At 32.4% G+C, this 24,243-nt stretch overlaps 1 protein-coding gene across 3 annotated transcripts in view; it reads right to left on the bottom strand.

Moving 5' to 3' along the window:
- Positions 1-757: 757 nt before the first annotated feature.
- The window catches only part of LOC122636250, a 60,708-nt gene continuing 37,222 nt past the window's right edge, over positions 758-24,243 (bottom strand). For 2 of the 3 annotated variants that reach the window (XM_043827270.1, XM_043827269.1), the window contains exons 5-8: positions 17,632-17,783; positions 3,401-3,556; positions 1,856-2,189; positions 759-1,062 (exon numbers count right to left, since the gene is read on the bottom strand). In XM_043827270.1, coding sequence (XP_043683205.1) covers positions 908-1,062; positions 1,856-2,189; positions 3,401-3,556; positions 17,632-17,783 — 797 coding nt within the window. In that variant the 3' untranslated portion in view covers positions 759-907. Of the gene's footprint in view, positions 1,063-1,855; positions 2,190-3,400; positions 3,557-17,631; positions 17,784-24,243 lie in introns of all 3 variants that reach the window. The other variant, XM_043827271.1, reaches the window with a different exon arrangement.

The following is a 24,243-nucleotide window of genomic DNA, read 5'->3' on the forward strand; positions in this document are numbered from 1 at the left end:
TTTAGTATCGTCGAGACGGCGAATTGTAACGCGTGTCAAAAGTTATAACCACGTAACTTCACTATGAGAGAGAGTGAAGTTTTCCCTTAATAATGGCGTCGGAAGTTTTCGATATTGTATTAGGCTACATATACACACGCATATAAACACGTATATGAGAGAAACGATATACATACTCTTGTGAAATTCGAAACGTATCCTTTGAGTTAACTTCATAGCGAATTTCCCTAAGTTCTCATCTTAGACTGTCCTTGCAAACGAATTGATTCGTAAGAGATTCTATTTTTTTTTTTTTATTTTTCTGTTCTTTTCTTTCCTTTCTTCTCTCTTTTTTTTTCTTTTTTTTTTTTCTATTGCATCATTAAACGATTTTCTTTTTATTAATCGTTCGTAAGAAATCAATAATCCCGATGAATACTTTGATGTATTCCCTTTAAGAGTTAAATTTCAGAAAGAATTAGTTAATACAAGTTTGATAACGAGTTTTGTTTCAGAATTAGAATTTCATTTTGTCATAGTTTTAAGGATTGCATCTGTACGTGATTTTTTTCTTTTTCTTGATTATATCATCCGTAAGAAATTAATGATTTCGATGAATCGTTTAACGAGTCAGCATTACGACGAATTTTCAAAGCTTATTAGAATATTTTGTTTCGTAAGAGCTTTCGAGTCGAATTAGATTATTCTAATGTTACAGAGATATCTTATTTCAATTAAACAAATTATAATCTCGTTTTTAAACGTTTCTTTTGATAACTCTTGAGAAATAATAATTTTATTCTCATTAATCATTTCAATGACAAAACGATCGTTTTTATAACATCGATGTTCACCGATTATTGATAATATTTGATAAAACTTACATCGATAAAAGATATTAGAAAGACTGAGATAGAGAAATTGGCAGTCACGTTGTTAATAAGTAAGTTTTCGGAAAGATCAATTCGAAAGCTCCGAGAGAAAAAAATATTAGAAAGTAAAAATAGCCAACGTTGTTTCTTGCGTTAGATGTAGAACTTCTTCGATCGCCACTATCGTGCATCGCTGCTGGATTTTCTTCCTCTGTAATTAAACAAATTAAATCGAACCAATATAAAATCTTTAGAATTAAGAAGGTTTAATCTATTATGAAATATAGATCTCACGAACGTATCTAATGTTTTTTATCTACGTCGATTTATTATAAAAAGAAACTTGACTTTCGATAAATTTTTTCACGATCACGTTCGATATACCGTATTATACGGAAGCGGATTAAATATCGTCGAATTTTTTTTTTTTTTTTTTGTTATAGTCGTTCTTCTTCTTCTTCTTTTTCTCTTTTCTTATTTTTTTTATTTCTTACCGAAATACAGATAGTATAGATATAAATTTGATATCTTGTGGTGCCATGAGTCTCGGTTTGATTTCATTTCTCGTTTGTATGCACTACGTCGAGTTTTTCCATTATCTTTCCATTTCGATGAACTTCTGTTTTCAATGTCTTTTATTCTCTCACGGTACATAAACGTATTATAAAGTATACGACAAATACAGAGTGGCTCGAAATTGTCTAAATTTAAAAAATATTTTTTTTTTCTTTTTTTTTCTCAAAAGAAAAAAAAAAATAATAGATCGATTTCTATTTCCTTCTTTCTTTTTTTTTTTTTTTTTTTTGAATCTTCGTTAATTTCATCGTTCAAATGGTAAAACTAACAAATCTAAATTAAAAGAATTTTATGAAAAAATAGTAGTTATTTTTACATTATTAATCAAAATTTTTTCCCTCTTTTGTTCCCCATAATTTTTTACGATCTTGTTTCATAAAAGTAACAATAATAATAATATTAATAATAGTAATAATTGTTCGACTGACCTTCGATAACGTGTATTCTGATGTAAGTAGGCCTTGCATTGCTCGGTAAGCAAGTATAATTAGCACCGTGGGATAATCTAACGTTACCTACGAGAAGTACAGATCCATTTTTCGTAGCTTCGATCTTAACTCCAGGCTCGTCATCGTAATTGATCATACGATCGTCGCGATACCAGAATATGAAACTCGGTGTTTCTGCGAAGGCCATCAATCGACATTCCAAACGTAAGTTCGAGCCTTGTTTGACGTGTAAATCTGGACTTCCTGGTATAACGGAGTAGGCATTGGTAATGTTCAGACGTATCAATCGCTGTCTCACTGGTTCCGTTTGTATCTTAAAAATTTTAATGAAAAAAAAAAAAAAAAAAAAGAAAGAAAAAATACAACGATTACGATAAATTCGTAATAGTAGAGAGTTCACTTTTTATATAAGAAAGATCAAGAAAAAAGTTCCCAAAATAATTTAAAAAAAAAAAGAAATCGATAATTCATAAGCTTAATTAATGATTAAGCATTTTAGACAACAAAACTTTTAGCTTTACGATATGGAAAGAAAATAATCGTAAAAGTAGGTTTCGAAATGAATTAATTTCCATTGTCACGAATCATTTAAAGATATTTGTTCGATCCTGCAGTTTTCTTCAAGGGAATACGTTTAAGTCGCGTCTTATAAAGTATTAAATGTATTCTGTTTCAGATTTAGAAGTGAGAGAAAGAGAAAAGAAATAAAGAAAACCTCTAAAGAGATAGAGAGATTTAGATTAGGTTATTCTATTGTCGAAGCTTTTCAGGAAGTATAGTAGTTATTGTCCGGTTGTAGTTCTCTCTACTACGTGTATTCTATCTATATAGTATTGGTATTATACTATCGCCTAGTATTCTATGAGCGTGACCGGTCATAGCTACTGTTTGTCCAAGATAAACCTCTACTACTGTCGACCGTACGATCCATCACCATCGCCATTGGTATGCTATCTTATGAGATTAATATAAACGTATTGTGTTCGCGGATCAGACATATTGGAATATATCCCGTGAAACGAGGTCGTCTCTTTGAGATTGGATTAGAACTCATTGATAAATGACAGTATAGAAGAGTCAAGTCATAACTAAATAACATCCTCAACTACGTATATTACATCAAGTAATATATATCGTTAATAACTTTTCAAAATAGCTATGTATAAATCATGGTAAAACAAACGATATGGTTATATAGAAATTGATAAATTTTGATCTTTTTATTATTTATGATAATACTAAAGATAACGTCTTAATATAGGCAACTATTCTATCTTAAACGATAATCGTGTTCCCTAAGAGGTACTTACACATATTTGATGTTAAGAAACTTTATCGAGCTCCTTAATATAGGCAATATGTTCGTAGATAGATATCTAGACCAAAGAACGTTCGTGTAGAAGAGGTTGCCTGTATTAAGGCGCTTCCCTCGAACTGATTTATAGATAGCTCGTTTATATATATATTATTACATTACCATTAAGTAGATAGTTATAGTAAGAAATTAATAAGAAATTATCTCACGTGACACTCGTAGATACCAGCGTCCTCTTGTTTAACGTTTTTAATCAATAAATTCCAATTAGGTTTATCCTGTAAAACGATAAATCTCGTGTCTATGGAATACGTGAGTTTTCCTAGTGTCAAAAGTTGTTTGTCCTTTCGTCTTATCCATGTTATCTGAAATGAGAAAGTTATAAGATAAAAAATCGAAAGGGAAATTTCTTTTCTTTTTCCTTTTCTTTCTTTTCATTTTTCTCTCCTCTCTATGCTCATCCCATTTATCTGAACTCTTTGAACGAATTGGCAAATCATTGGGTCGATTTATTCGAGAAAGTGCGAAGTATCGAATCTCGTAGTCGATGCGACGTACAAATGTATCGATAGAGAGATAGATAGAGAGAAAGAGAAAGGGAAAGAGAGAGAGAGAGAGGGGATAACGTAACCACAAGTTGCTCCTCACTCGTTTTACCATTATAAATCGAATCAACGATGTGGTTGAGTAAATTCTATTTATCAACGTTCGACGAAGTCGAATCGGTAGAAGAAACAATGAGAAGACAAGCTTGTTGAAAATTCAATCGGTTAAAACGTAAAGCATACGCCACTAATAATTGGAATTACTGTAATTGCTATACTATAGACGCACAGATCATATATATATATATATATATATATAGTAGCAAATTAGCCTTTATTTCTGTGGAAAGAACATTCACATTATTAGTTTCTTCGTAACGAGGAAAGACAAAACATCAAACAAAATTTTTCTTTTTTTCTCTGTTTTTTTTTTTTTTTTTTTTTTTTTTACAACGTATCTCCGTTAAGGAATGAACTCTCTCGCATATTATACTTTCTATATATATATATGTATGTATGTATGTATGTATGTATGTAAATATATAAGTGTACATATATGATAATAAGTCTTTCTCTTTCTTTCTCTCTATTCTGTATTAATATTTAAACTACGTAATAATGCTTCTTTAATTAACAACGATGAATATTAAAACAAAAAAAGAAGCTTTAGCATGTTAAAAGATCTAGTTCTAATTCTTTCCTTTTCTTTTCATTTTTTCTTTTCATTTCTTCTTTTTTTTCTGCTTTTCTTCCTCTATACTCGGTGAATTTACGGGAGCGTCTAATTGAAGATCGGAAATTAAAATGAGCTTTTAAAGCGTTGGTTTGCGTGTGCTCAAATTGCTATTTGCAAAAAACAAAAAAAGAAAAGAAACGAGAAAGAAAAAAAGAAAAGAAAATAGAAGAAACAAAAAGAAAATAGAAACTTCGACGATAATTCAACCTGCGTTTCTTTATTACGACGAGTACGCATGCATTCTCGATTTTGCAACGAACGATATTAAAAACTTGTCAAACAATATTTTCGAAGGTACGAAACTATTCATTGTTATAGTTTACAAAAGACTTTCTTTGTTTTTTCAACTTTTCGATATATACATATGTAAAAAGACAGAGAGAGAGAGAGAGAGAGAGAGAGAGAGAGAGAGAGAGAGAGAGAGAGAGAGAGAGAAAGAAAATCAGAAAAAAAGAATGATTTCTCATTCGATCAATTTTTTGTTTATTTTTCTTTTCTTCTTTTTTTTTAAAATCTCGTTTCTGATACGATTTCATCGAGTAAGCTAAAAAGAGAGAAAGAGAGAGAAAGAGACAGAGAGAGAGAGAGAGAGAGAGAGAGAAACATTCGATTTCTCGTTAGAGAACGTTTCTACCATACTAACGCTATGACTAGTTCAGAAATTTATTGCTCCTGAAATGGACGGCTATTTGCGAACGCCTCCTGTTACCATAGCCGTCCCTTTAATTACTGCTAGGTCCTCTCTATGCACCTGCCCATATACATAAAAGCTATGTGTATGAGCCGCCGTTAGGTATATATAAACCGTTTATTAAAGGCGTATGCGCGTTAAATGAACATTATTGTTTATCCATTAAATTGTTGTGGTTGCTACGAAAACCGTAAAGAGATCCGATTTGATAAAAAAAAAAAAAAAAGAAAAGAAATATATGTGCTTGTATAAAAAAATATATGTATGCATATACATATGTATGTGTATAAAGAGATAACAAATATTTCGAATTCCCATTTGATTCCTTGATAATCACGTATACAATGGGGATATTGACTGTCTTTCTCGCTCACTTTCTCTCTCTCTCTCTCTCTCTCTCTCTCTCTTTCCCTTTGTGTACAATCTGTAAATACAAAAATAAACAGATATTAATGGAGAACAGAAATTCGATGGAACGATGTTTGCGTTAAAATGGGTAGTAGATCTTCTTGTTGTCCTCCGTGTGTAACGTAAACTGATTATATCAGCTGAAATTTCTCTGTCTCATTCTCTCTTATTCTCTCTCTTTGTGTTTGGATAATGTAACGAGAGAGAGAGAGAGAGAAGGAGAGGGAGAGAGAGAGAAAGGCTAATATACTATTCAGGACTAATTGAAACGTTAAAAGTGTCATTACAGTGGAAAACGAGCTTTCAGAAAAACGATGTTAAACGCTCGACATTTTCCAATCGACGACTGGACATAGCGATTAATTCACTTTTCGTTAACGAATTCCATTGTGAGGTATGCTTTTTGGTGCGGTGAGTTTCTTTGAAGAAGGGGTAGAAAGAAAGGAAAAAATAAGAGGACAAGGATAGAGCCCTACAAAAAAAGAAGAACAAAGAAAAGGGGAAAAAAGGAATAAGAAAAAGAATCAAATGAAATAAAAAAAAAAAAAAATAATAAAATAAATAAATTATGCGAACTTTTCGCGAACGGGAGGATCGAAGGTTCGAAGGACGAAAAATAGGTTAGCATGCACTTCTTAACGGTTAACCGTTGAGTGCAATAGAAGGAAATGAAAAAAAATGTCGCTGGAGGGATGAAAAAGTAGTCGTAGTAGCAAAAGAAAAAGAAAAAGAAAAAGAAAAAGAAAAAGAAGAAGAAGAAGAGAGGAAGAAGAAGATGAAGAAGAAGAAGAAGACGAAGAAGAAAAGGGGATGAAGAAAGAAGGGTGACGTTGGTTGAAAGGGGAGGAAGAGGGTTAGGGAAAGGGAGAGGGTTGGAAAAAGGGCCGGAGGGCTGGAGGGGGTAAAGTGAGGGCGACACGCACCATGAATAAAAGATGACGATGCTTCGTATGACTCTTTGCGTGTCCATGGTGTCACTGGCATATTGATTGCCTTCTTTGGTGCTATGCTGTGCTGTGCCGTGCTGTGCTATGCTGTGCTATTCTGTTCTGTTCTGTTCTGTTCTGTTCTGCTTTATTCTGTTCTGTTCTGTGCTTTTCAACGTTGCAACTTGCAAGGAAGCAACCAAGCGCGACAAGTATACGTCTGCTTAGAATGTGAGACTATTATCTACAGTACTTCGTACCCTTATGCGAAGCCCTTGGCTTGTACGTATGTGTGTACTTATGTGTACGATTGTGTAGTTTTCACAGCTTCAACTATACCATCGGGTTCAATACTTGACTTTACGATCGACCATTTTTTATGATCCTTTCGTTTAGCTAACGTATGTATGTATTTGTCTATCTATCTATCTATCTATCTATCTATCTATCTATCTATCTATCTATGTATATATGTATTTATGTATTTATGTATACGCGTCCATGTGTGTATGCGGGTGTATGTACTTTGACGCTTCTTTTCGTGCCAAAAGAGAATATTACAGAGGGAGAGAGATTCTCGAGGAAAAAAAACGAAAAAAGAAAAAATTGTGAGAGACATGTGAAAGAGTAAAGCGCCGAAGGTAAATATCGTTGATATGGGGGAACGGGGTGTAAGTGGGATAGGAAAAAAGCAAAATAAAGAAATAAAATAAAAACAAACGTACGCCAGAGAAGTTTTATTATTGCGCCCGCGTGGTAAAGCGTTTGTTTGTTACTCTACTTTTTTTCTCTTTCTCTTTTTTTTTTTTTTGTTTTAATTTCATCAATTTATCCTTCTCTTTTTAAAATGTTCACATAGATATTATTTAGATCGGTGTTCTCACCGATGGACATTGTTAACGAATTATATCGATAAATTTGTAGGACGTTTAAACTCTCGCCGACAGAGAAATTACGTAGAGTAAATTAAAGCGCGAGTATTTCTGTGGCGAATTGCACGGTGGTATTGACTCGGTGTATGACGTTAATTACAGAACCCGATTGGGTACGGCCTTGGTGCCGAGCATGTCATTCTCATCCCGTAAATGATAAAACTGTCAATCATTCCGCGAAACAAATCGCGTTCGGGTACGGTAACGTCGCTACAACGAGTTAATCAATTTTGAGAGTTTCCACGTGTCGTTTCGAGTTAACCGTTCGTGCGTTCTGCTCACTTTAATTCGGTCTACAAAAAAGAAAAAAGGAAAAAAAAAAAGAAAAAAAAAAGGAAAAAGGGAAAGAAAAAAGGAGGAGAAAAAAATTGTTCAATTTACAGGTGATATAAAAGAGACCACGTATGTATTCGACTCACCCACGTCTATCGTACACTACAAAATTCTTCTATTTCTAGAGAGATATTTTTATTTATCGATTTTATAGATCTAACTACGGTCTCTCACTTTTGTCTAGGGATTTTCATTTTGAAATGAGTTGACAGGGCTTCTGTGGAATATAATTTTCAATAACTTCTTTTTTCCTCCATTTATCTTTTTTCTTTTTTTTTCCCTGACAATATATGATACAGAAAATAAATCACGATTCTTTTCACAAACATATATATATATATATACACATATATATACAAACTCGATAATATTTCAACGAGTAGATATATCCATATACATCTATATACAATGACAAAACTCTATTCCACAATACTCATTTATTAATTTGCATAGATATCTATTCTATTTAAGTTCAACGTATAACAACATTGTACTCGTTCATTATAATTCATCTATCTATTTCTCTCTCTCTCTCTCTCTCTTTCTTGTTCTCTTTCTCTCTGTTTTTACGTTTCGTATGATACTTAAGAAAAACAGAAAAAGGTCACCACAATATATCGATTCTTCTTTCTGGTCTCAATACTTTTGTCGTTTCGTTTTTAATAGCTTTTCGAACGATTAACTTTCCGTCCTTCTCTACGTTTATCTCAGCATTGCATTTTTCTCTACTTCTCTCTCTATCTCTCTCTCTCTCTTCTTCACGTTACAATCGATATGGTAAACTTTATCGACTTTGGATATTTCCCTTTTTATAACCATTTTACGAGGACCGAACATAAAATGTTCGGTAAGACTTATCGAATAGAAGCAAAGAAAAATGTCGTCAGATATCTTATTGTAATTTACGAGGACATAAATATATTTTACCTTTTTATTACTCTACTTTACGTTTACCAGACTCGACGAGTGGTACTGACCCCTTACTTCCAACATCTCAGCCCCATCATACCGCCCCCAGTCCCGCCCAGTTCCGCCCCTAAAACGTCGTCGAAAGATATCGTTCTACCTTTTCTTTTTTTTTTTTTTTTATTTATTTCTCACGGATAAATTTATCCGAAAAAAGGAAAATAAAAGAAAAATGAAAGAAAGAAGTTTGATTCGTGTCGACAATGTGTAATCGTGTCGTCTTGTCGTGTCACGGTTACGTCGTGTCTTGTCGTGTCCTATCGTGTTCCCTATTTTAGATGGGGGTTTTAGGCTAAGCAACAGTTTTTAGAAATCGTCGATAGATACGTTACGTGGAGTACACTGATCGTTGGTTAATTCGACGTGGCTGATCAAGTGGGTGAACTAGGTACACGAGTACCGTGTTACGAGTACACGAGTAACGCGACAGCTAGCCATGTGTCAGGGCTTTGATTATCAAACGAACGACGCGTCCGCGTGCGAAACCGCATTTAACTTGATTCGACCGAACGATCGATCGATCACTCGATCGATCGACCGGTCGATCAAGATCGATCGATCGTTGGTTCGTTAGTCAGTTAGATAGATCGTTCCTTCGTTCGTTCGTTCGTTCGTTCGAACGATCCACATTCTGAACTATCAACATTTTCTCTTCTTGTTACTACAAACGTGAAACAATTGGTTGGTTCGGTTACAGAAAATTAATCAATTTTTAGTTTGAACTTCAAAGTCACCTGATCGAGAGATAACTCTGTAATTTTCTTACGATTATTAGTTAGACTATAGTAATCTATTTTATGACGCTATAAAAGCAATATATTCTTTTTCAGGTAAAAAATTGTATGTACAATTGCTGATGAATTTTCTGTTGAATTTAAAAATCGTCCGATCTCCATATTACTATGAAACTTTTTTATTAATTTAGATTAATCTATTCCTGTATAATGTTATAGAAATATTTCTATTGTATTTCGAAATCATAGACTGTTCTAAAATAATCCTATAAAATTTATATGTGGAGATTGGTCGAATATAACAATGCAAATGCTTCATCTCTTACGTACTATATTGTCTTAAAATGTTCAAGTATGAAATTCAAAGTTAGCTAGATACGAACGAAAGGTATTAAACGATTTTCACGGTTAATCGTCGAAGATTAATTTTCCGAGTAGTTTCTCTCGACGTAAATTGCTAGCCAAGCAGTCTTCCCATGCCTGTAAAACCACGAAGCACTCTCGAATGTAACTGCTAGTTGTAAAGTAGGCGTTATTCTCCTTGTAATTTTCATTCGACCGATTCGTCGACCACTAGCACTACTAGATACTACTAATGTCTTTCGTTATGAATAATAGTACTAAACTATTGCAAGAATTATTATTTTTATTATTATTATTATTATTATTATTATTATTATTATTTAACATTTAATACTTTATTATTTTTCTTTCTATTTTTTATTTTTTTATTTACAGTTTTATTTTTTTTTATATTAGAAACGTTTTTTTACAATGACGTTTATCAAATTGATCGTTCGAAATATTTCATGAATTTTATATCAATGAAAAATTTCATTGAACCATTTTCTTTCGATACTTTCGTCCTTTTCAAAGTTCCATCGGATTCAAGCTATACAAAATATAAAAAAAAGATGTTCCTTTGTAATTTTTCAAATGTCAACTATTGCAAGATGTTCATTCGAACAGACAGATGACATCTCGATCTGTTTCTAACAATGACTTATAAACGGATGCTGTGATAAATCTCATAGCATATAAATAGTTACTAATAACGATGTCCAAAAACTTTCCTTTGAATAGAACGATAATAGTTTGAAATTATATCGTCAGATTCGATACTTGCCCTTATTACTTTTCTATGATTACTCTTTTTGGCTATTTTCAAAGTTCGATCGAATTCATGGTTTAGAAAATGAAACATTCTTTATAATTTTTCAAACGTCTGCTATTGCAGAATGTACTTACGTTACATTCGTACGAACAGATGACATTTTGATATATTTCTAACTGCGAATTATAATGGGGTATAAATTGGATCATAGTCGTGGTATTAGTTTCATCAAACGTGAATGCTACTCCGGCTTTGACACGTCGTATATGTATATATATATATATACACATACATGTATACACATATATATATATATATATATATATACATACATGCATGCATGCATACGTATATATTATATATACACATACATACACACACACACATATATATATATATGTATATGCTATATAATGAAAGTGCTTATATACATTAGCTTCATATACTTGTATTAATTCCATATATGTATATGTATCCGTTAATATCTGTATATGTATAGCCCTAATATGTAGATATCTCTAAATCAATCTGAGAAGGAGTCAAGCGTAGATCCAAGGAAAACATCGTCGCGTCATACACGAATCGATACACGCTGGTATAAACCCATGGGTTTAGGTATATATAAGCGTTATGTACATCTAGTTATACATAGTACGTCGAATACGTTCGAATACGATGAAACCAGGAGATATTACTTATACGTTAACTTCTTCGATGAAATCGAATTTACACGGGAGAACTCGATCGATCCGATCGTCGTGATTAATGACATGTGAAACATATTCAAGGACGATTGAATTCTAATTGATTCGTTTCATTCTTTATTCAATTAAATCCATTCATACGTCGATCTTTTCTTCATTTATGAATTCATGATCGACACGTCTTCTCGAATGTCGTATTTATCAAAAGTTACTACAAGTTACCAGAATTTTCCAAGATTTATGATATCACAAAATGGACAAGTACATTTCAATTAATCGTATATTACGTTCCTCAGCTTTTTCTTTTGTAAATTATTTTTCTCTTCTCTTCTTTTTTTGTTTCTCTTTTTTTTTTTCTTTCCTTGTCGTTTGAGTAAGAGAATCCATAAAGAGTGAGAGCTCGAGCTCTGCAACTAATGCATCTTATCGTAATTAAAGTCCTGTTCATATTTACCGTAAATATTGTGCTATGTAAATTTTATTTCGAGATAGATGTTGATTTACGAATTGAAACAAATAATATAATACAGAGAGATCTTATTTTAAATGGAACAGAATATAAATAGGGATTTATTGTAACACGAAATGTGACTCTCAGGTCGTATTTATATCGTAGGTACAATGATATTAAAATACATTGAGAACATCGTTGTCAGTAAAAAAAGTGTTCGCTATTGAGATGTCAGTAACCATGTATGTATATACATATATGTGTATATATATATATATATATATATATATATATATGCATTTTGTGGAGGGACAGTTAAGTGGGCTATTTCCGTAAGCTCGTTTCTACGTCTATTGTTTTGGTTCCATTTACCACTCTCGACTAACGTTTACCCTCTCATTGAAACGAGCCCCATCAAGACAACTGTCGACGATCTGTCATCGACAAAAAAAAAGGAAGAAAAAAAGAGAAAGAGAAACGAATGGATCGATAGATCGATCGAAAATGCTCACTCGAATTATATCTTTCAATTAAGTATACATTGTATAAACCTTTTAGTCTACGTCTTTGTTATCGATAATTAAAAACAGAAAAAAGTATATAAAATATATGTAAAAAAATATCGAAAGAAGAAAAAAATAAACAAATAGAAAAGAATTTCCATTAATAATTACAACTTAAAAATTATTATTATTATTGTTATCTTTATTATTCGTTTGAAATTTATATTAATTAATTGATTGATTGATTTATATTGTACAAATAAAAAATGAAAATAGTCATGTGCGAGAGAATATAAAGTTAAACAAAATTTTTCATATCTTCCCTTTATAAAATTTTCAAATAAATATTGCATATACGGAATAATAAGAATGAATTGCCTTTTTCCTGTCGTTCGATCGAATTCCGGATATCGTTTGCAGCCCATGTTTCATTCGTATCTTTCGGGATGGTAAATACGTTGAAATTCGTTATAGTATGGAAAACGTATAGTACATACTGTAAAAATCCACCATTCCAATGTTTAACTTTTGCATCAGAGTTATCGAGAATATATATATATATATATATATATATATATACATATAGACATATATATGCCCATATGTTGATATATATATATATATATATATATATATATATATATATTATATAGATATCCGATCTCGAAATCGAATCGACAGATTTCCGTAGCACGGAAATGCTGCTAAGCTTTATTTCCATCTTTCGATTCGATGGCCTCTCGTCGTTTTTTACGATCCTCGTTTTTCTCTTCTTTCTAATGGATGAATCGAGTTTCAGCGAGAAGACACGACTGTGAAATAAGCTCATCTTTTAATGTCTGTCTCGAGAAAAAGAAAGAGAAATAAAAAAGAGAGAGAGAGAGAGAGAGAGAGAGAGAGAGAGAGAGAGAGAGAAAGGATAGACACTATACGTAAATTATGTATTTACGTACAGAGATTTATTATTAAACTATAGCGTAATTAAAAGGTAAGCGATTTTCTTTGAAACTGATTATCAAAGAGATGACTCGAAAATAAAGACAAAATAAATAAATAAAAAGAAAATGACGATATAGAAAAAGAAACAGAAAGTACATTTATTTGTTCATTATGTTGATCGATAAATAATGTAAAAGAATTTTCAGTGAAAGATATCAATGTATTATTTCTTTAAAATTTAATATATTAAAAATTTTTCATAAAAAATATATTACATTTGTCTTTATAAATAACTCTTTCTTTTCTCTCTCTCTCTCTCTCTCTCTGTTTTTTTCTATATATAAATTTATATATAAGATATCAAATATTCTCAATAAAAAATACTATAGCTTTAGTTGGTCAGACATAAAACACCGGACATTGTTTAATAACAAATTCTATAGTTTCATATTTATTTACATATAAGATATCAAGAAATATTTTTAATAAGAAACATACTATATAGTATAGTATTTACAGATGTATGTATACTCAATAGCTAATCCAAACATACATACATGCATACATACATACATACAGAATTATATATTAAATCATAGATAGCGTAATTAAAAAATGTCGCTTTTCTTTGTTAGAATGGCGATCGACGAAAAGGACTCGAGACGAATTCGCGCGATTAGCCAGCGAGTGCTGAACTTCGCACAGGAATTGGGTCGTACAAACATTTAATCTCCTTTTCCTTCTCGACGTGTTCGACCGTAATCCGATACGACCGTGCGTTTATTTGGAGCTTGACGAGTTCTCCAAGAGAGAAGAGAGAAATAAAAAGGTAGAAAGAGAAAGATAGAAAAAGAGAAAGAGATAGAGACAGAGACAGAGAGAAAGAGAGAGAGAAAGAGAGAGAAAACTCCAAGAGAAATCTTTTCGGCCAATTCGAATCCATGGTCCAACAAAGATGGTGGCACTGTCACGATAATTCCTTTTCCCTCCTCTTTTCCTCATCTCTTTCTCTTCTTCTTTACCTTATGGTGTAATTAACTCCTGTCAGATGCACGTGCGTTCCAAAGCAACTCAGGAATAGGAAGTTCCAGTAGAGAAGCGAGAGAAAGAGAAGAGAAGGGAAATGAAGGGAAGGAAAGGAAAGGGATGGGAAGGGAAGGGAAGGGAAGAGAAGAGAGGAGAGAAGAGAATGAATAGAGAGAGGGGAGGTAGATAGAGGTAGATAGAAGAGAGGAGAGAGAGAGAATGAAGAAAGAGGGGTAGGTAGATAGATAGAGATAGGTAGGGGAGTGCAACCTCAAACCAATCTCTTTGTTATACCCATTGAAACACATCTCGCGATCGATCTCAAAAAGATTCTCTTCCCTGTTCCAAAACGATCTCACGCGTCAAACAAAACAATTTTGTTCTTGTTCTTTTTCCTGGATTTCATCATTCGTTCGTTGAAAAGAGTTTCTAAGGGTTTTACGATGTAAAAAAAAAAAAAAAAAAAAGAAAGAAAAGGAAACAGAAAAGGATTAGCTCGAATGAGGGTAATTGATTTTTTTCAAATCTGTCGGGAATTTTTCGATCATGCTACATATATATGTTTATTGTAATATCAGTATATAAAGGAAAGAGTCATTAAATCAGTCATGAAAAAATCATTTCCAATTATTGCGACCTGCAGCATCGATCTTTAAAATCATTTAGGATCATTTGACCTACGTGTTGTATTAACATTATGATATATAGTATATGTGTATATAAAATATATATTATAGTATTTTTATTAATATATATATTATATATATATATATACATATTTAGATATATCTTTGTATATGAATGAGTCATTAAAAAATCATTTGCAATCAACGAAATTGAATTTTCCCGAGGCGATCGATAACAGCCGTTCGGCTATTAATCACCAAGTTGACTTATCCTGAGTAAGAGATGTTGGAAAGCACGGAAATCAATTCTACACATCTTCCTTGTCAGTGGTAATGGTCACCAACAGGAGGATCAAAGCTACACACGTATGTACATACACTTACATAGCGAGATATAGGTACACATACACATATATATACATGTATATATACACAGGTTTACAGGAGAGCTTAAAGGACAAAGGAAATGCAATTCTCTCGTGCAATTTCCCTCGCGGCGGTGGTGGCAGCGGCAGCGATGGTGGTGACGACGGCAGGATGGACGGAGGGTGGATGGGTGGTCGTAGGGTGGCTAGGGGTCGAACGAAGCACATTGAAATTGACCGCTTCAAAGAGAAACGAAAGCCAACGAACGAACGACCATCGTCCAACAACCACGAGGACGAACTTATTTCCATGGGAGAAAGGATTCAAATAAGTCAAGAGGAAGAGAGAGAGAGAGAGAGAGAGAGAGAGAGAGAGAGAGAGAGAGAGAGAGAGAGAGAGAGAGAGAGAATTTAACGCACGTATATCATGGTTTAACCTTTGAAACTCCAGGAACAATCGAACATTCGTAATGTCCGATCGAATGAACAAGGAGAGAAACAATTTCTATAACTTATACATTCCCTCTTTTTCTTTTTACTCGTTTAACATTGTTTCTTTTTAGAATATTCATTTTATTAAATGGACTATTTATGAAATGGACTATTATTCCCTATCTCTTTTTTCCTTCTTTTTTTATTCTTCTTTTTTTTTTCTTCATATTTCTTTGATACTCTGATAATTCTTTCTCTTTGATAATTTTTTTCTACGCGATTTCCTTAATGATTTCGCTCGGGTATGCGATTATTGCGGACAATTTTTTTTTTTTTTTATTCTATCTATCTTTCTCTCTGTGTCTCTAGATAAGGACAGGAGCTGAAGAACAGGAGGTGTAGTTTAACCGAACTCGAGTTTACTCTTGAGTCTTGTGGCATAGTTTTTCGATGAGAGAACCAGCTTGACACTTGCAACATTAATGCAGAGAAATTACGTCTGGGCGAGGGTGGATAACCTTAGCTGTACTGCTCTACGAAAGACATTCCTTTTTGCTTCTCTCTCTCTCTCTCTCTCTCTCTCTCTCTCTCTCTCTCTCTCTCTCTCTCTCTCTCTCTCTCTCTCTCTCTCACTTACTCGAGCAAGTTCCCTTTCATCTTGCCAAGGCTCGTTGCACGTGATATATCCGCGGAAGGTGCCTTCCAACTCCAACTCTCGCGATTTCTCGACCCTCACTCTTTCTCACGACTGCTAGCCTCTGGCTTGAATACGTCAGTACGCCAGTTCGATTATTTATTTACGACCAAAGGAGAGGGAATGCTAAGCTTTTACTCTCTCTCTATCTCTGTTTCTCTCTCTTTCTGTCTTTCTATTTCTCTCTCTTTACATGTGTATGTTCGTATGCATAGACTCGTGTTACTTCGTTGTGTTATTTTTAATGCGTGTATACGTAGATATACGTTTGAGCCTTAAGTCAGATTTATTATTTAATAGAAAAAGAAAATTTATTGTTCCTGTTTATCCCTGTACAGATATATACGTGCATACATGTATAAATTACAAGTTACTTCAGTTCTGATGATATTTTAAGATTGTGCGAGTTGAGTTTTTTCCCTGTATGCATGTTTGTATGTATATATAATATACGTAAAATCGAATCAATTTCATCGTATTACTTTTTGTACAATTTCATCTCAATACGAATTAATTAAAATTTGTTGATATTATTTTTGAGATTGATGATGATTGATATTATTATTAAAACAATCACGTATTGTGAAATTTCATTTGATTAAAAATTCAACGTTATTAAATGTTATTTATAATTACGTTAAACAATATTACTTGGCATTTAATATTGAATAATAATCCATCAATTTTTTTTAGAAGGGCATTAACAGCCCACGGGATAGGTTTCGCAGGCCTCTCGAGGAGTTTGGACCAGTTAATCAGTTCTGCTTTTCTTCCTCAAGTTTCCGTAACATACAAGTGGCTTTTTACAAGGTTGACTTGTCAGACCAATACTCAACCCCTATTAGTCGTCTTTTACGACAAGCAGGGGATACTGTGGGTATATTCTATGCCCGACTCACAGGGGTTTTGAATAAAATATAATAATAATAATGATGATGATGATGATGATGATGATGATGATGATAAAGAAACATTTAATCGGCATTTAAACCACTTATAAGAAATTGATTTCTAATAAAAAATATACTCCAATAAAATTTCACATAGTGATTTACCTACAATAAATAGATTTTATTTGATATAAAATTATTTATTTGACTTAAAATTGATATAAACGAGATTAAATGATTAAAATTTACCAATATTTTATTAAAGAAAGAAAAAATAGAAAAGAAAAAGAGTACTTTCGCTCTCGAGTTTATTTAGTTTGAATAACGTATTAAAATACGTATATAGAGATGGGTATCAAAATTGTACTGAATATATATCTGTTCAAACATGTGGTTATAATATTGGTATAACATTATTTACTTACTATTCCGGGATCGGTGAATTTGCAGGGAAGTATAGCACTACCACCGTTTTGTGCAAGGATGTCCGTTACGAATTCTCCACGTCTGATAACATCTCTCGTATCATCCTCGTCACTTTTTTCGCTCTGCAGAGAGCTCGTTGTATTTATTGCATCTAAAAAAAATAATAAATAAATAAAATAAAATAAAATAAAATAAGAAAATAAAAAAGAATACACATGTAATCCGATATTTAAAAATTGTTATAGCAAGTGTAAATTTTTTAATTAATAAATTTTGTGGCTACCATTTATTATTTTTTTTTTTTAATAAATCTCTCATCGATCAAATCACGGTGTATCAATCGAGATTAAGAAGATTAATCAATTAAGATTAATCTTAAATCGTATTGTTAAGTGTATGTGTGTATTTGTGCGATCTCTCGACACAGAATTCAATAAAGTTTCAAAAAATTTTTTTAAATCCGTGAGAGTACAAACGATCTCAAAATTCTCCTATCCTAAAACAATTTATTCACTTTGCTATGATTATCTATTTTATGAACGTCTTCATATTCAAATGCAATATAAACGTATTAGATTTAACATTGAACGAGTATGTTCTCGTTCAAAATAAAGGATGAATGCACAGTGGATTAATAATTAAATCCAGATTAAAATGAGTACGATTATTTCAAGGTATTTTTAAAGGCGACTTTATAAACCGGATTATCTGTTTTACAAAATTATTCGAACGAGCGAACGAATAATCACGAAATATGATTAGTCGTCATCTACGTATCTTACAATTAAAGTATGAAAAGAGATTTTTCTGAAAATTTCGTACGCCTCAATGAAAATCTTTTCTCAATTCGACGGACATTATTTTTTTAGTTTATGGTAATTACTATTTAACGAAATTGGCTACTTTATGTAAATTCACAAGCAACTTGCGAGACTTTCTGACATCGTTAAAATGAAAAGAAAAAAAAAATAAAAAAAAATAAAAAAATAAAAAAAATACATGTAAACTCGTTTGAAGCTGCTTCTCTCGAACGTCGTCGGAGGACAAAACGTGGAATGAAATGGTTTGTTAGAGAGGGAGGGAGAGAGAGAGAGAGAGAGAGAGAGAGAGAGAGAGAGAGAGAGAGAGAGAGAGAGAGGAGGGAGAGAGGAGGGAGAGAGATGTAGTAGCTCGCTGCTAAAACTTTAGTCCTGCGGTATATTGGCAAAGTTCGTCGGCTTGTTGTTTGGGTCGAAAACTTTTCGAGTTTGGATTTATTTGCTTTGTCTTGCAGTATTCGATGTTCTACGAGGCTTCTCAACCACTTTCGAATCATTACCTTGTTTACAGCATACATATGTATATACGGCTTAAAATCCGTGCCACGGATTTGTGTATCGACTTTTGTGTTTTTCTCTTTTTTTTTTGTTCCCTTTTTGTTTCGTTTTTTTTTTTTTTTTGCGAAAAATTCGTCCCAATATCTATCGGCGAACTTCGTTCGAGATTTGAGATGTTATTCGAAAGATTTAGGTCGAACGATATATGCAGAAACGTTAGACGATTTAATGGATCTACTGTAAAGGTGTTTTGCCTTTTGGGATTTGCTATTCCAAAGTCGTCGATCATCAACGTGAGCCCATTAATTATGTCTCGAGTTTCTTCGAAACTTCAGGGAGTTTCTCGGTGTAATTGAGAGTTTATACTAGGCTAAAGAGATATAACGACGCCCTAGACGCAAAGCAGTTATATATGTGAATATAATATAATAATTATATATATATTATATATATATATAATGTATTCGTGTACGAATCACGTACGTGGATGTATACTTTATCAAGTATGCATGCATTTTATTTCAATTAATTCATTGAAAATACTATATTAACTCTATGTAATCATATATGTATGCATAATGAAAATATTCCTCATTAAGTATATGTTTTATTTCAATTAATTCACTAAAAATATCATAATAATTTTAAATATCTATATATGTATGTATGTATGTATGAATGAATGAATGATTGATGTAACCTTCGTCAAGTATGTATTTTATTTCAATGAATTCATTGAATCAGTTACATTGTCACCGTCAGGAAAAATCTAACTAGGAAAAGACTTTCTTTTTACCTATACCTTTTCGTCTCTCTTTCTCTCACTTTCTGTATGTGTGTCTATTGGCCGGAAGAAAGTATAGATGGTTAGCTTTCCCTTTTGATATTTTATGCAAACGAATGATACGAAAGAATCCTTTTATGTTATTACTGTTCTCTTTGAAAGACCTCTTTATCGTGGATATCGAAAATGGAATCACTAAATCGTCCTTCCTTTGATAGAAGATCACTGAGATTTGGATGATTCGAGGAAAAAGAAAAATGCAAAGAAAGGTAAGAAAGAAAGAAAGAAAGAAAAAAAAAACAAGTACGAATCATTCAGAAATTGACACACATCTGTCAATAATAAACAAATTATAAAATTGTAACATTGATTCGATTGAAAGTAAAAAAAAAAAAAAAAAAAAAAGAAAGAAAAAAAAATAGAAAAAAAATTATAATAAGATTTTCCGAATAGAACGAAGATTTATTTGATGGACGACGTTCATAATAATTAAAACATCGGTAATTACTTAAATTTATTCGTTTAATCATGCAAAGAAGTAGAGACGTCAGCCAGGTCTGGCAAGGATGCTTTGCCAGAATTTCAGATTTGGTCCTTTTCGTTGCGGTACCTTTTGGTAACTCGTTTCTGTAAACCACCATGTCTGATGGTAACGCTACGGATCTGCTTTGCTTGAAGAGACTCCTTAAATTGCATTAGCTATTAAAGCGAGTACCTTAAAATTCTAGTTCTCTTAACATCATCACTCTATATGTTTCTCTCTCTCTCTCTCTCTTTCTGTTTCTGTCTCTATCTCTCTTTGCATCGTAGCTATGCCTAACTTGTTGAGGCCATATTCTCTCTCTCTCTCTCTCTCTCTCTGTCCGTCTATCTGTCATTCTCTCTCTTACACTGGTTAATTCGAATCCCTCTAGTCAGAGAAACGTTATCTCTCGATGCCGTTGGTAGAACGAGGGGAGAGAGGGAAGGGAATTAACTCGGACTACCAACAGACTGTACGCGCTATTTGGCTAAGACCCTTTCGAGACCTTTTCGAGACCCTAAGATAGAATCTTTCGTGAATTTGCTCTTAATTAAATCTTTTATAAACCACGTCTTCAAATCTTTTACGTATATACATCATTTTTTCTCTCTCTCTCTCTCTCTCTCTCTCTCTCTCTCTCTCTTTTTCATTTTATTCCCCTCAGAAATTTATTGATATATATATATATATATAATACAACGGAGAACGAGACAAGAAATGTTCATTTATATATTTACAGAGATTTTAATTAATATATTTACTTCAAGAGATATGTACATTTCTTTCCTTTTTTTTTTTTTTAATTTAAGAAGATCCCTCTTCCTATATTTAAAGAAATTTTAATTAATAAATTTATTATAAGAAATATATATATATATTTTTTCTTTTTTTTAGGGGGTTATTCAAAGATCTCTTATGCTGGTATGTTTAAATATCGAAATTTTGTATTCTATTGTCGAATTAAATTTATTAATGAAATAAGTATGTATATATATTTTTTTAATATTTAAAGAAATCGACATAAAAGACAAATTAACTTAAGTAAATATATAATCTCTTGTTTTATTCCTTTAAATCTTTTATCTTACTATCTCTGTATTTATACAATGAAATTCTTCAGAGAAAACGTGCTCTAGCTTCTCTTATTCGTAGCTTCGTTCGGTCTATCTCGATCTCGAAGTCGATTAGAATGAAATTGGAAGCGAACAAGTCTCCAGATGCTTCCATCGCGGAAACTTTGCTCGCATTTGGACGGTACCATTACCGTGGAAACGAGTGTCGCGAATCACCTTAATTATCTCTTAACTCATTCCATGGGGGTATACTATGCCCGATTAAGGAAAACGAGTGTCTCTTGAGCGTCTGTTTTAACCGCTCGTAAACCAACACAACATACTTACGAATATTTCTTTGGTAACGTTTAAAATTAATTTCCAAAGTGTTAAAATATTTCAAACATAATAACGATTACTTTCAATATCATAAAAGAAACGATAAAAGAAAAATTTCTTTGGAAATTATTATTATCTTTTTAATCTATCTAAGCTCGTATTTAACAACGAGTATACAAATTCTTTTTTTTTCTCTACTGCTCGAAGATTTACTTTCAAAAATTATTTTTATGCTTTATCCTTTTACTATTTCTTTTATCGATAGAAAATTAAAAAATTGTTACGCCTATTAATATTTCCTTTTGTTCCTACGTAGTAAAACCTGTGTTAACGATTGCGAAAATTATTTCGCAAAGATAATAACGGAATGAAATTATTTCGCCAAGGATTAAATCCCGATAATGAGTTGAAATTATTTCCCAAGGACTAAACCGATAATAACCAGTCGAAATTATTTCGCAAAGGATTAAACCGATATAACGAGTCGAAATAATTTCACGTATGGATTACAATCGTCGAACTTGATTTTGCCTTTTGTGTATATATCTTTACCTCGATTATCTCGTCGAACGAAATGATCAATGATATCAATAAGATGATTGAAATCATCAAGAAATCATGGAGACATATTTACAAAGTAAAAAAAAAAATTTCCTCTACACTAAGCTCGAAGGTATTCATGTTAAAACGAACACGATCGATGGGTGAAAGGGCTTTGACCAAAGGGATGAAGCTTTCGCGAGGTAACCTTATAAATAAATATATATATATATATATATATATATATATATATATATATATTAAGATATATGTATATCACCTATGTAAATAGTAATGTGGTAACGTTGAATATATATACATATACATACATACATATATATACATAAATGCATACATACACATATACATATGTATATATAAGCAATAATCGTATATCGTAGCACTCCCGTTTTCACATACCAAATTCATCGAATCGACGGAGTGGTTCGTTTGGCGGCTCGTTTGAAAGCCCGAACGATATCGGATCGGTTCGGACCTGTTGGTTCGTTTGGTGATCCGTCGAACCGTTGTCCGAAATTATCGTTTACCTGTCACTGCCTAATCGTGCTTTGCTCTCACATTCCGAATGCTTTAATGTCAATTCGCAGTACATTTGTGGCTTCACTATGTGGCAGAAACTTCCTACATTATTACCGTCGCACTAATAACATTTTCTTCCTGTTAAATTTATAATCCATTCGTTACATCCATATATATGTATATATATATATTCTCTTTTTTTTTATTTTATCTTTCTTTTCCCTTAAATATATCCACATAACAAAAAATAAAGATAATACGAAATGTTATACTGAAAGATAAAAAAAAAGGCAGGGGAGGTGGGTAACGCAAATAAAAATGTAAGAAAAAATTATTGGAACAAATGTAAAATAATATCGTATCGATAAATACAACAGACAAAAGAAAAAAAAATAATAATAATAATAATAACAACGAATAAATAGAGAAGAAAATAAGAGAAAAAAAATATGGGCGTATATATATATATATATATATATATATATATATATATATATGTACATATTTGTTTTATTGTTAAACGTTAGATATCTACTACGATATTCTTTCATTACATTCGTTTTTCCGCTTTCCAATATTTTTTCTCTACGAATATACGTCGTCCATCGATTCAAGTGTATACGTGTGACGATAGTAATCAGCGCGATGGAAGCTCGTCGGAAAGAACGAACGAAAGGATTTATGAAATTGCACGGATGCGTGCATTTCACGATGGAAGGTGAGAGAGACAGACAGAGAGAGAAAGAGATATAGAGAAAGAGAGACAGAGAGATATAATCCGTATCGAACTCTTTCCTCGTATAAGTTATCGCGCGGTCCAATGCTCAATGTCGATATACGATAATGGTGGTATTGCTCGATGTAGGAAAAAAATGTTGAAAGCTTCTTTGATAAAGTATTATCTAATTACGTTAAAAAATAGATAGAGAATTACACGTCGCAGATAGAAAAGATTAATTAAAATGTGGCTCGATTATTATCGCGTTGTTCTTCTTTTCTTATTGCACAGAAAATCTCTTCTCTCGATATGAGCGAAGGTGAAAAGAATGAACTAACAAGAACAAGAGAATAAATCAATAAAAGGAAATTAAAAAAAGAGAACGAGAGAAAAGAGTGAAAAAAGGATCAAACCGACAAAGAGAGAACAACGAGCAATGGTTTCTAGTTAGTTCTTAGTTTTTGTAGATAGAGAAACGAAGCTATGTAACAGGGTGGGCTGAAAGTTTTTAGATGGGTCAAAAGTTCCTAGGCACGTAGTTCTACGATTTGAAAGGAAAAAGAAAAAAAAAAAAAGAAAGAAAGAAAAGAAAAAGAGAAAGAGAGAGAGAGAGAGAAACAAAGGAGTCTTTAAGAGGAAAAAGAGTAATTTCGAGTGATTTGTTTGCCGTCGAAAAACAATTTGGGTCCATTTCGTAATTGGCAACTAAATCGTAATATGGACAATATGCTGCTAGGAAGAGAACTATGGTATACTATAGTAGTAGTAGTATGGTAGCCTAGATCCTCCTAGGATATAC

This window comes from Vespula pensylvanica, chromosome 21 (genome assembly GCF_014466175.1).
Source record: "Vespula pensylvanica isolate Volc-1 chromosome 21, ASM1446617v1, whole genome shotgun sequence".
Taxonomy (NCBI): Eukaryota; Metazoa; Arthropoda; class Insecta; order Hymenoptera; family Vespidae; genus Vespula; species Vespula pensylvanica.